Source organism: Arvicola amphibius, chromosome 1 (genome assembly GCF_903992535.2).
Source record: "Arvicola amphibius chromosome 1, mArvAmp1.2, whole genome shotgun sequence".
Taxonomy (NCBI): domain Eukaryota; kingdom Metazoa; phylum Chordata; class Mammalia; order Rodentia; family Cricetidae; genus Arvicola; species Arvicola amphibius.
The window spans coordinates 149,552,146-149,565,395 of NC_052047.1; the positions used below are offsets into that span (position 1 = coordinate 149,552,146).

Here is a 13,250-nt window from a genome sequence, read left to right on the forward strand (position 1 = left end):
GGGGCCTGTCTGGGAGATGGGTCTCCATAGGCATAGCACATGCCATCCCTTCCCTGCCCTGTCCTGCAGGCTTGCTCTATTCCCGTTCCTGCTCTTGATAAGACAGGTGTGGAGTGTGGCCACCTGCTTCCCAAGAGAACCCAATAAAAGGAGAAGGGGTGTCCTACCCTCGAAACCCCCACCCTTTGCTTGGTGCCAGGCCAGCCCTATGTCAATATTCCTGGGACCCGTCTTTCTTACTGGTCTTAGAAGCTTGGTGTGGCCTTGGAGGCAACTCCCTACCCATGTATCTTGAACATACAAACACAAATAGCTTTTATTTTGGTTTAAACTCTCTGATGTTCCTTTTTTCTTTACAGAATATTTACAAACAGGGACAGGTAGGGGCATCAAATGGGCTGGGAAGTGGGGGCAGTGCTAAGACGCGCCTCAGCGCAGGGAAGACGTCCTGAGGAAGGTCACTGGTATGGCCCAGGTGCCCTGAAGGGCCAGGCAGTTCCAAGCAGGTCCAGAATCAGACTAGGGCATGAAGTGAGCTTCAGGCCAGGTCAGTAGTGGGTGAGCCCAGCTGCCTGGAGGCCAGGAGCAGGCGGGTGGCGGCACTCTCTGACTCTGCCAACAGGCGCTGGTTGTTGTGCCTGAGGCTCCGCACCTCCTCCTCCAGGGCTGCCCTGTCTGCCTTCTCCTAGGGTGACAAACAGCAGTCAGAACCCCTTCCTGGGGCAGCCCTGTGTTTCAATGTCAAGCCCACACCCTCTCCTCACCTTCTGTAGGTCCTCCTGGAGCTTCTTGAGCATGGACTCCAGGTGAGAGACCTTTTCTGACAGGCTCCCAGGTTCTGGCCTGAGGACATGGGGTCAAAGTTCAGCAGAAGCAGCTTGGAGCCAGCACCATAGGCTGCTTCCTAGACACCCCTGATGGGCAACCAACCCAACTCCGCCTTCTGAGACTTAGGTATTAGAAGCAGAGCTTAGACAACAGTGGGCTCCAGTGGGCAGGCAGGGAAGGGGGGACTCTCTCTCCTTCTCTCCCTACCCCCCCCCCACACACGGGTGCCAACGTGAGGGTAGAAGCCTTACTCAGAGTCACACTTTGGAACTCCTTTGGGGTCTCCGCTCTCTGGGACGGGTTGTCCTATGAGAGAGAGAGAGACTGTCTGTGGGCAGGTCTGAAAGGGAGAAAGAGCCCCCCTTGGGTCCTCTCCCTGTGCCCTAGTGGCTCACCCTCGCGGGACAGTGACTCCAGAATTGTGTTGCAAGTGGAGGCGATCTCCGAGATGGACTGCCACTCATCCTCCAGGGTCTCACTGCCAGCTTCCGACATAACTGCCAGTCAAAGGAGCAAGCTCAGAGGAGGGCCCTAGAACTGGCACCTTCTCCTGTCCTGTTCCCTGGCTCCAGACTCACTTTTGCTGATGGAGTTCCGCAGAGACAAGGTTCTTGGCAAGATGGAGGCCCTCAGTTCTGGGGTTGAGTCATTGGGGTCCTCATGGCTACTGGGGCTGCCTGACTGATCCTGGAGTCAAAAGTGAATGACAAGGCTCTAACACCCAATAACATCACTACAATTAATCTTCAGAGCCTCGTTTTTGCTTACCTGGGAGGGGGGTGTCTCTCTGCCAGTACCAGGTGCTGAAGGGTTGGCAGTGGTGACAAGGAGGAGGTCTGGGGTGGTGTTGGGCAGGACTGGAGCCTCATCTGACAGGGAGCTAAGGAGGGCAGGGGTGGCTCAAAACTGAGAACTGCTTTCCAAGAGCTGTGTCTCCAGTGCTAAAAGGCTGGCCAGAGAGGGGAAGCCCAGAGGGTGTACCTGCGGGGTGACAGGGAGTTGTGGCTGTGTAGGAACTCCGTTCTCTCTTCAGTCAGATCCCCAGGCCCTGGAGGGCCACTGCTGTCTTGCAGGCAAAAATGCAGCAACTGCTTTGTGGGAGGTAGCAGGACCACCTTCACGGTCTCATCCTGTACTGGCTCTGGGGCCCCACGGCGGCTGGGTTCCTTCAGGGACAGCGTGTACAGCTCCGAAAAGCTCCTGGAGGATGAATGGGAGCACTATCAGGGAGGCCCCTGCAGTACCTCTATGTCAGCAGCCCCACCCCAGCTACTGCCAGAGGCTTCTGAAAGGAGGAACGCTTCACTGCATCCCTACCAGCGTTTGTCTGCAATGGAGCACTGTCCAGACCTAGGCGAACGTCACTGCTCTGCCCCATGTACCCTAGGGAGATCACCCTGCCAATTTACTGTCAAATGCACATAGCAGTACTGATTTTATTGTAGGCTAAGAGTTTAGACAACGTAATAGAAACTGATTAGCATCCACAGTGCACTGTGGTGTTCCTCATATCCTCTTTGGGACATGAGCGCACGCGCACACACACGCACACACGCGCACACACACACATACACACACACAAAGCAGGTCTCCAACAGCACTGTCTGGAGCCAAAACAAGTCTGTGTTTTTCTCTTCTCTCTTCTTTCTTTTATTAGGACACATACCAGTTTTTGAAGCTCTTATCAGTTAAGAATAGTTTTTAGATGTCTTAATTTGTATATATATATATATATATGTGTATACACACACACATATACACACACACACACGGGGGGGGGGGGGCAGGCACATGTGGACAGAGATCGGAAAGGGTATGGGGCTCCTGAAGCTGGAGTTACAGGCTGTTGTGAACCACCATGCCACCAACTCGGGTCCCCTGCAAGAGCAGCTAGTGTCCTCAACAGCTGAGCCACCTCTCTAGATTTAGTGTTTCAGATGTTTAAATAACTGAACAACATGACAATTTTGTGACCTGTAAAAATTACAGTCTGAAGCTGGGTGGGGGTTGGGGTGTAGCGTACACCTTTAACCCCAGCACCTGGAGACAGAGGCAGGCGGATCTCTGTGAGTTCGAGGCCAGCCTGGTGTACAGAGTGAGTTCCAGGACAGCCAGGACACAGAGAAACTGTTTCAAAAAAGCCAAAACCAAACCAAATCAGCAACAAAAAATTAGTTTGGACTTAATGTATTTCCACTTGGAATTTTTTTAACCTTATCTTGGGTTTACCAGCAGTAAACTTTTTACAAGAAAAAGAGCATATATACAAAATCTCGAAATTTCAGTTTCCATGGCTTCAGTGGAAGCTCAGCCACACATTCATTTTGCACAAAAGAGTTAGTAACTGTGGCAGAGACCAGGTAACTCCAAAAGCCTAAAAATATTATCTGGGGCTTTATGGGGAAAGTTTGTCTATACTGGGTTTAGAATTGTAAGAGACAAATTAGTGTGCACATGCGGCGCAGAGCTAATGTCTTGAAATGACAGAAGACGCTATTTGATCTGCAGAGCAGTCTAGATGAGTAAAGTGGGATTCAGAGAGACCAAGAGTCGTGGAATCTTGAGAGCATGACCGATCGCTGACACCGGAGACACAGAATGGGTCAGCTGCCGAGTCCTCCCACCTCCCCACATCCCGGGTGCCCTGACCTTCGCGGCCGGCCGCTCTCGTCTGGGGGCAGGACGGTGACGCAGACCTTGGGCGCAGAGCGCAGCATCTGGGCAGCAGCTTCTGGACCCAGCTTGGGCAGCGTTTGGCCACACACTCGGAGCAGGCGTGCGCCAGGCCGAAGCCCCGTGGTCTCCGCGAACGTGAAGCGTTCCACGTGTGTGATAAAGCCCTCTGCATCCACTTCAAAGCCCAGGCGACCTTGGCCATCTCTAGGCAGGGCCAGTTCTCTGGTCTCACAGCCGCGGCTCACCACCTGAGGGGAGGGGCTGGGTGAGAGCGACCCTTGGGGGCGTGGCTTCCCAGAGCCTGTCCCCTTGGCTCCGCCCCTGGCTCATTTTACTTAGGACAGTATTACTGCCTGTGGCGCCTTAGCGACCCACGTGATAGCTGAGATTTCCGGGCTCGGCGATTAGAAGACACCTCTACAAGTCTCCCCTTCCCGCGCCCGTCTCAGACTTGGCGAACGCGGTTTCCGGTAAACTACACCCCCGACGAGAATCCAGACCCCGGGGAGCTCGTGCCCTACTCCTGAAGTTTATGGACCCGGACCCTGCGGCCTCAGTTTCCCCCTAGAGCTCACCTGCAGACGTGCCACAACTTCGCCCACCGCTTGCCCCGGGGCCCCGTCGAGCCGCAGCGTGATCGCCTCCCCTCGCCCGTGGTACAGATCAAGTTGGTGCTCCGAGAAGGTCCAGGCCAACACGTCGCGACAGGCACAGTTGAAGACGACGCGGCCGTCGCGTGGTGTCACCAGTACCAGCGTCTCTGCTGAGATGCCCAACAAGCAAGGCACCTCGGCGCCTTCCGGGCCGCCCGTTTCAGCTCCCGCCGAGACCCGTGCCCCAGGAGCAGCTCGCACGCCCCACATCAGCGCGCCCGCCGCCTGCAGTTCAGCGCCCGGGCCCCGAGGGGTTGCCCGGCGCCTGACGCCCAGAGAGGGCAGGCCGAACCGCGAAGCCGAGTCCAGCGATGTAGTGGTCACTTCATTGGTGGCCAGGTCCTGCAGGTACTGTTGGCGTGTGCGTGTAGCCATGGCATGGAACTGGCGTGCATGGCCGGCCGCTTGCTCACCATTGAGTGCCTTGGCCAACAGAAAGGCTCGGAAATCGGCGTTGGCTGCGAAGGGGCCTCCCCCGTGTGGCAGTGCTGGCCCAAAAGCAGGAGTGTCCTGGGTACGGCTCACAGCCACCCTGAATGGAGGAAAGCTGTCGTGAGGAAACAAGAGGCAAGGACACACAAGAATTGGTACCCATGGGAGACCTGAGACCACCCTGGCACTCACCTGTACGAAGTGTGCGGGGTGCAGGGTGCATGTGCACGCACCACTAAGAACACGTGCTGGAAGTGCGAGCGAATAGTTGTGGGACAGAAGGGTTTGCTACCCGGCTCCTGGAACACGATGGTCACAATGTCATTGCCGATATGACGCTTCCTCAGGAGCTGGAGGTTGAAGATAGGGAATGTGAGATGGGCTTTGTGTCCCCCAAATCCCTCCTCATTTAGGCATGGCAAAGCCTGGGCACCAGTAGTTCCTCACCTGCCCTTGGTAAAGGCCTGAGAAAGGTATTTGGGAAGGTGGTACAGCCAGAGGGGAGGGTTGTTGGGGGTCAGCAGAGCTCATGCCAAGGTTCTGATATTGCCAATCAGGTATCACCCTCCATGGCTTCCAAAGCTTTTTGGCCTGTCCCAACCCCTCTCACACCTGTTGCTGGTTATTTGGCGTGTAAGGCAGCATCGTGGACACGTGGAACATGATCTCATGGTCTTGGTAGGTGGTGTAGAGTGAGTGTGTGCCCGTGGAATCCGCTGCAGCCGGACAATCAGGGACACAAAGAGAAGATGGGGAGTGTGGGTGACTTCAACAGGCCAGGTTTTCCTTGCCTGAACTTATTTTGCGCCAGCCAGTTTTGTACAACCCTTTCAAGCCAGCAGCTTATGCTCAGGAAATGCGGTCCAAGGGCCTCATCCTTGGTGAATTCCCTCCCCTCTCCCATAGGCTGCTGCCCCACACCAGGACACTGGGGGATCAGGATAGGGATGCTGAGACAGAACGAACCCAGAAGTGAGAAGTGGTCTTAGAGGGAGGGAAACTGAGCTAGTGCCCCAGGATTAACTCAGACAGCAGGGTTCCCAGCCCATCATCCCTGCTGCTTTGCTGGGCTCTGCAGCCCAATTCCCACCCTCAGCCCCAGTCCCTGGCAACACAGACTGAAGGATGCGGATAAAGCTCCACCCAGAACCTGCAGCCCCTCCCGGGGCCTCACTTTTGGTATCCAGCTGGGCCCGGTAGCTCTCAAAGCCTTTGAGGCGCACCACGTCCCCCAGCAAGGTGAGGAACTGCGTGAAGGCGGCTCCTGCCTCCTCGTTGTTGTACATCTCTTCCTCAGAGCCCTGGCCGGCTCGGCAGTACAGGATGCCCACCTTGCGCTGGAAGCTCAGCTGGGGGGGGGGGGGTCATGGGCAACAGAAGACAAAGGCTTCAATATTCTGCCAGCCCCGCCCCTGTTATGCTGGAGAGAATAGTTAACAGCTGGACTGGGGGCTGGGCTGCCTTGGTAGGAACGCTGAGCCATTTGTGCGTCTTTGCCTTCCAAACCTGTGCCTCTTCTTATGCCCAGGAGTGCAGGGGAGGTCACAGTTAGGGGAGGGTGATAAGAGAGATGGCTCCCAGAAAGGACACACTGTCCTCCTCCACTAAAGGCTAACTCCAACACAGCCTTACCTCAGCCCTTTGAGGTTTTGTCATTTCTGTCCCCTTCCTGTATCCACTTTTTTTCTTATCTTTTTGATATAGTATTGTACTTAGCCCAGGCTGTACTTGAACTCATGATATAGCTAAGGTTGGCCTTGAACTCCTGATCCTTCTGTGTGTACCTCCTAAATTCTGGAATTATAGTCATGTGCCTGGGTTTTTTGTTTGCTTGTTTGTTTGAAACAGTCTTGCTATGTAGAGCCAGGCTGACTTTGAATTCACTGCAATCCTCCTGCCTCAGCTGCCTAACACTGAGATTACTGGCACACACCACCATGACTGGTCTTTCTGCACCCTGTCTTCTCCCAGTGTCTTCCAGTTTAGACAGCTATGCCCTACCGACCCCACTGATGTAATCTCACCTCCCAATCCCCAGCTCTCGCCTCCCTCCTTCATAGCTACCCTCTCTGGTTGAGGGTTTACCTAGCATGCCTGAGGTCCAGGCTTCTGTCCCCTAGCAGAGGTGGGGGAGCAAACAGTAAAAGCCACCACACCCCAACTCCCCCTATAGCCCACAGACATGGCCTCATTCTGGCCCCCTCCTGGCACTGCTGGCCCTGGCGTTTGAGGGGATGACAAGAACCTCACCTTGCTTGAAACTCTCCTCCTATGTTTCTCTTCATATTTTGTCCCTCCTCCCTGACCTGCTTCCAGCTCAGACCCTTGTCCCAAACCCCAGTCTGGCTCACTAGCTGCCAGGTGCCTTTCCAATATCTTTTTCTTTTTGAGACAGAGTTTCTCTACACAGCCCTGAGTGTCCTGGAACTCACTCTGGAGACCAGGCTGTCCTTCTGCCTTGGCTATCTGAGTGCTAGGACTAAGGGCATGCACCACCATGCCTGGCGCTTTCCGGCATCTTAACCCCTCAACTGTGGCTCCTCTGTCCTCTGCCCTTCCATCACTCCTCCAGGGTCCCTGGGCTACAAACAACTCCCAGGGCCCAAGAAGCTGGGGCTCTCAACCTTCCCCACTCTAGACTGTCACCTCCTTATCACCTGTGCCACCATGACTATGTCTAACCTGAACAACTGCAGCTTTGGGCCTGTTCTCCCTCCTAGGTCCTATGTTGCAGCCAGAGAGCCACTGAGCCACTCAGATCAGTTCTGAATCCCTCTGTGGCTCCCAATATCTACACGACCCAAAAGGAAAATAAATAAATAAAGCCCCCCCCCCCACGCTAGTTTTGCAAGCCCTCCACCACATGCGATTTCATGTGACACACATTAGCCCTCTAAGACATCACCCTTAGACCCCTCTGCTCAGAAAGCTTTGCCAATCCTGCCTGCCCAGCAAACACAGGCTCATGCTGGCCTGAGAGCTTGTTTTTACATTGTGAGACTCTGGCTGATGTCAGCCCCATCTGTGTGCCCCTGCCTTCTTGCCCACACTCGGGGACAGCACCCCATCTGGCCCTGTGTCTGCATCCGGTCTAGAGGCTGACACTGTGAAGGTGTGAGATACATTTGGTCAACGACCACTGGAAGAAACAGCAGAGAAGAGTCAGGGCCACTGGGCAGGTTTTGGCACAGGGTAGAGGCTTTCCGAGCAGCCTGAGTGTCCTGAAGTGGAACAGGAAGTTCTGGGAAGGTGTGAGCCTCCCATATGGGGAGACCAAGCAGGGGCTGCAAATTGGCCAGGAATGACTAGGGAACTGCAGAGTGACGGGCTCAGTGGGGCCTCCTAGTACCTGAAAATCACCTTGGATCTTAAAACAATGTCAAGGCTGAGTTCAGAGGCCAGGGTTGCAGCCCCAGTTCCTGCATTTCTAACAAGCTGTGGCTGCTTACCAAGCCCTTCTAGAGCAAGTAAAGCTCGGATGATCTCTGACCCTTCTCTCTGAAATTCCGGAGGTGGCTCACCTCTCATGAGGTCAGTGCCCAGGTCAGGGTTAGGAAGCAGGGAGCTAGTCAGGCTCAGACCCTGGGAAGCTGAGCCCTTCTTCCTCCCCTGAACTCACCACTTGTTCATCTAGAGTAAGCAGCGTCCGGGGCACCTTGGGAGAAGCTGAGCTCAGTCGCAGGCAGGTAGGGCTCAGCTGGGGAGCCACATGTTCCAGAAGCTTCCTGGGGGATAAACCCCTCGGGGGACCGGGTGGCAGTGCGTCCTCTGAGATGGTGCCACGGAGGGTCCGGAGCTGAGGATGGGTTGTAGAGACACTCAGTTTCTGTGCAGGCTGTGGAGGAGGGACCCACCTCCTGAGCCTGTAACCCCAGCCCACCTGCGTGGTCCGCACGATGACCCGGTAGCTGTATAGGGTGCCCCCTCCGCTGCCCTCTTTCTCCTCCCGTCGCAGGCTCACTGCCACAGGACCCAGCGCCTCATCCAGCCCAAAGAAGTTCTGGTGTTCTAGGGTGGGGGTGATCGGTCAAGTCCACAGTCCTCTCCCTTCTCGGCCACGCCCACCCCAGAAGAACCACCCTGGGCGTCCTCTCACCAAGCGCAGAACCAGAGAGAACCCGCCCCCTTTTGTCGCCGCACCTTGTCCCAGGCCCTGGGAACTAAGGCCTAAGTGCTCCCAGGTTTAAAGGCTGCACTAGCTCCGCCAGTGCTCAGATTCTTTCAGGACACTGACGCTTCTTTTGCCGATAATGGCGAGAACACGGTTTCATCAAATAGGTATGGGCTAGGAAATCACTCGCTGGCCTGGAGGTTATGAAGATGAACTAGATGGAAGGTACACTCCCTGACTTCATGGGGGACACTCCCTGACTTCAGGGGGGACACCAGAGCTCGGCCTTAAAGAGGTTGAGCCATAAAAGCTCACTTCAGCGCCTGCTCCTTTGTACAGCCGGGGACTTTTCAGGGAAAGGCCAGCCCGTGAGCCTCCTGCTGTATGCTCTGGTGACCACAGGGACCTCTGCCCCAGACCCTCTCCTGCTTCTCCCAGGCTCGCCTGCCCTTACCTTTGCCATAGAAGTACTTGCGGTAGTAGCCAGCACCCAGATCTGCATGCTCCAGGCTGTAAGCTGTGGTTCGGGTCTGTGGCTCTTCCAGGACCGACACAGCCGCATTAGGTAGAGCAGGGGGCACAGGTGGTGACACTGGTCCACCCAGTCCTAGCTCTCCCTCACCGCCAAGCTCGCTCACAAAGCCAGGTGCCTCAAGCAGTAGATCTGAGGTGGCAGTCTGGTCCTCAGCTAAGGCCAGGGTCCCAGACCGGGCCTCTGTATGGCTTCCTGTTCCCCGAGGTCGTGGAGCCCAGTCAAAGAGCAAGCTCTGTACATCATAGTGAGCAAACCACCGGGGCTCCAGCACGGGTGGGAAGGTGGGTTCTGGCTCCTCAGCTGGCAACCCCAGAAGTGCTAATGGGTCAGTGAAGAGCCGAGTAGGGGTTGCAGCAGGACGGCTGGCATCCTCGTGGCTGTGGGCACGGGCACGGGGGCTAGTTGGTGTAGACGGCCGGACATTGCCCGCATCACTGCCGCTGCGCAGGAGTGGGCCCCTAGCCGGCCTTGGCTCAAAGGTATGTGGCGTCAGTGGAGGCCGAGAGGGTTGGCGCAGCTTACGGGCAAAGAGGTCATCTGTAGGTGCAGGGGCCATGCCCCGCCGAGGACTCCCCACTCCGCCGGCCCACATGGGCATGCTCTGTGGGCCTGACTCTCTGAGGGCCGGGCCGCATTGGTGGGCACAGGTCCTTGGTGCCCAGCCAGAAGGCTGAGATTTCAGTGGTTCCTGCCCTGAAGGAGGAGAGGGCTGCTCAGATGGGCCTGGGGAGAAAACAGGAACTCAGGCCCCCGGCCCAGTCGTCCACCACCCCAGTTGGCTTCCGGCCTGCTCCGGGATCTTCAAAGCTGCTTCCGCTTTCCTGGCCACTTCCTTGTCTGCCTGAGGCGGAGGTTTCCAGCCCCGTCCCAGGCTTAGCAGTGGACAGGGCTTAGGACTGAGCTTTGCCGCTGTTGGTCTTGATGCCTGAGCAGCAGAGGGGGTGCCAGGGCCTCCCAGTTCCCACCTGTACACCTTAGGCCTAGGTCCACAGTCAAAGCCACCAAATTCTGGTGGGTTTCCACTGGGACGGAAATCAACGCAGCCACTGGTGTCTGGGTCTTGCCCGCTTGACAAAGGGAGGACGTCCTGTCCCCAGAGACCTTCCTCCCTGGTGCCTCCCACTTCCTCCAGGGTCCCCAAATGAGCTGAGCACCCAAAGGCTGTCTCAATGCCCTGGTTCCCGTAGCCTCAATACCTCAAGGACATAGAGGCTCCTGGGGCAGCTGCATGTTAGAGGCAGTGGCAAGCTTCCTTCAACACAGGAAGTGGCCCCAACTCAGCCCAGCCCCCTGCTTGGCCCCTATATCCTGAGGAAGGTGCTATGGTCACAACAGTTCAGTCATGGGACCTAAGACACCAGGTCTAAAGACAGGACTGGTGCTAATCTCTTGCAGGTTCCTACGCCCATGCTGGGGCAAGAGAGGGAACTCCGTGGACAGCTATCTACCTCACACGGACGGGGGTCTGAACCCCCGTGGATGTCTACCTGGCCTCACACGGACCGGGGTCTGAACCCCCGTGGATGTCTACCTGGCCTCACACGGACGGGGGTCCTGAACCCCCGTGGATGTCTACCTGGCCTCACACGGACAGGGGGGTCTGAACCCAGTGGGGCAGAAGGTCAAAATGAGGCCTGGTTACGAAGAAGAGCTTGCCTGAATTAGTTCCTTGTTCAAAGTAGAATTTGAACCTGGTCTGCAAATCCCTAGCACAGTGTTCTCAACCTTCCCAGCGCTGCGGCCCTTTAATATAGTTCCTCATGTTGTGGTGACCTCAACTATAAAATTTTCATTGCTACTTTGTAACTATAATTTTGCTACTGTTATGAATCATAAATATGATACGCAACCCCTGTGAAAGGCTCATTTGACCCTTGAAGGGATCGTGACCCACAGGTTGAGAACCACTGCTCTCCGGCAGACCAGCACCTGCCTACTCTCCCTGTAGGCGTAGGCGGAAGGCAGGTTTGTGAGGGGCACTGAGGTCTCAGGTTCAAGGTCTCACAGGATGTACGGCTGGCGGCTGAGACACCCAAGGCCCCAGAGACCTGCTAAGTGCGGAAATGTGGTGAAGGCAGACTAGGCAGGTGCAAAAGGTGTGAGAACAGAGAGGTGCCCCTCCGGGTGACTATGGATGGAGTCAACAGCTAGGGCAGGTGCATGAGAACTCTCACTGCGGGTGCGGGCAGTGTTGGTGAGTTTTCATACATCATCCAGTGACATCAAGTGGGGTGAGTCCCAAAGGGATGGGGAGCCCCTCTAGGGTGGACCACTCAGCTGGGTCTCTAGAAGCAAACCAGAGTAGACCTCCTCCTCCTCAGGGGCTTCCTGACTTGGTTTCCCCTAGGACGAGCTTTGCTGCTGAACGTCTTGTTTTCTGTGAAGACTGCTGGGGCACTGAGAGGGTGAAGCCTGCCAGCTATGTCTGTGTCTATGCAGCCCCAGCTCCACTGGCGGAGCTGTGGGCACGTGTAGGCTTGGACTTGGGCTACAGCAGGGAGAGGGAACTCCAGGGAGGGTCTGTGAAGGCTCCTCTCCATAAGGGCTGAGCTCTGAGACTGTCCAGCCCAGCCCATGAGCGGCCTCTTGTTCTGGCCCTGCCTTAAGGGTGTACTTGGGCTCTGCCCCCCATCCCACATCTTCACACAAGGTCCATTGAGGCCAGGACATTCCTTGCAGCCTGTGTCACTGAGGGGGAAAAGGGGGTGCCCCGCCCCCACAGATCCGGAAGGCCTGGCTGCCCCAGGAGGAGGCGCTGGATGTTTCCCAGCACATCTGGAGGTCATGACCCCCTTTCTGTTGCCAGGGAGCGTTACAGATGTTTCCTCCCAGGACAGAACCAGTATTGCAAAGGCTGGGAAAGAGGTCACACTGGGAGAAGGGGAGCCCCAGAAGAGGGGAGTCCCAGAATAGGGGGAACCCCAAACACACACAGCAGCAGGAGCAGTTGCCAGAGCTGTTGGGAGCCGTCCTGAGCCAATGAATCCACTCAGCAGCTCGGGAGTGGGAGCTGCCAGCAGGAGAGAACACAGACCCTGAGCGTGCTGACTGGAGCAGGAGGTTGGGGGTGTCCGCAGTGAAAGCAGCAAGCAGTCCCGTCCCTCCCCACACTCCACGGGACCACGTCCAAGTCACTTTGTTGGGTATCCAGTTCTAACCTGGTGCCTCCCGTTCCCTGATCCCGCCAGTACCTCTTGGGCTCCCGCTGGCCGCTGCTGCCTTCCGCACCAGGGTCCCACCGCCTGCTCTCTCACCGCTCCCGGCCGCGCCGCCGCTCCGCCTGGGGGCGGGGCCTGAATGGGGGCGGTGCGTGGCGGGGGTTGGGGAAGAGGGCGGGACTACCCGGGAGTTGTCCAAGGCGGGAAGCACAGCGGGTGGGGACCTCCGGCAGAGATCTAGGCGGTCCTGGAGGGTCCGCAGCCCAGAGCGCTGTCCCAGCCTCCCCAGCTGCTCTTCTAACTCCCAAGTCTGAGCCCAGTCGGCATCCTCACCAAGAAACGGGAACAAATGTTCCGTTCCCTCTTTCCAGATCAATCAGAGTGCTAGAGGCCACCTAGTGTCCAGCTGTGGCCCAGCAGACAGCAGGTGTTCAGGCCCAGAAACTATTTCACTTTTTAAGGGCTGGGCCTAAGGAACTGTTCTACAAAGGCTGTTACTTGTTTTAAAAACTTCTCATGTATGCCAGGTGTAGTGGGGGAACTCCGTTAATCCCAGCGCCCTGGAGGCAGAGGCAGGAGAGACCCTCTCTCAGCAAACAAAAGGCTTTCTGTGTACGTGTAATCCTCTTTAAGCTTGGAAGAGCTGGGGTTCTGAGTAAGGTTTTGGTCAAGATCAAATGATCTGATGAATGTGTGAGACACTAGGCCTGGAGTCTGTCCACATACAGGAGTGTCTGAAAAGCAGACAGGCTGGTGGGGAAGGCAACCCTCGGTACTTGATCCCCATATCCTTCACCCTTCCTACTTTAGTTACCTCTCGCAACCTCACCTAGTCCCACATAAAAGAAACTGCCAAC

At 56.4% G+C, this 13,250-nt stretch overlaps 1 protein-coding gene across 2 annotated transcripts; it reads right to left on the reverse strand.

Moving 5' to 3' along the window:
- Positions 1-291: 291 nt before the first annotated feature.
- Sipa1 (signal-induced proliferation-associated 1) lies at positions 292-12,517 on the reverse strand. 2 transcript variants are annotated; one of them, XM_038329864.1, is made up of 16 exons: positions 12,427-12,517; positions 9,155-9,958; positions 8,470-8,597; positions 8,209-8,385; positions 5,764-5,938; positions 5,202-5,305; positions 4,782-4,939; positions 4,080-4,689; positions 3,478-3,752; positions 1,810-2,028; positions 1,597-1,708; positions 1,407-1,515; positions 1,224-1,325; positions 1,080-1,134; positions 765-843; positions 292-685 (listed from the first exon to the last, which is right to left on the reverse strand). In XM_038329864.1, exons 2-16 carry the CDS (start codon positions 9,831-9,833, stop codon positions 539-541), a joined length of 3,129 nt encoding a protein of 1,042 aa, XP_038185792.1. In that variant the 5' UTR covers positions 9,834-9,958; positions 12,427-12,517; the 3' UTR covers positions 292-538. The 2 variants fall into 2 exon arrangements, with proteins under 2 accessions (XP_038185792.1, XP_038185798.1); XM_038329870.1 differs by having other exon boundaries at positions 9,155-9,928; positions 12,427-12,515.
- Between the last annotated feature and the right edge of the window lie 733 nt (positions 12,518-13,250).

Coding starts and splice junctions, on each gene's coding strand:
- Sipa1 (XM_038329864.1), bottom strand. CDS start 9,833: ATGCCCATGTGGGCCGGCGGAGTGGGGAGTCCTCGGCGGGGCATGGCC. Junction 8,386..8,469: donor TCATCGTGCGGACCACGCAG/GTGGGCTGGGGT, acceptor ACCCATCCTCAG/CTCCGGACCCTCCGTGGCAC. Junction 2,029..3,477: donor GAGAGCGGCCGGCCGCGAAG/GTCAGGGCACCC, acceptor TTCATCCTCCAG/GAGCTTTTCGGAGCTGTACA.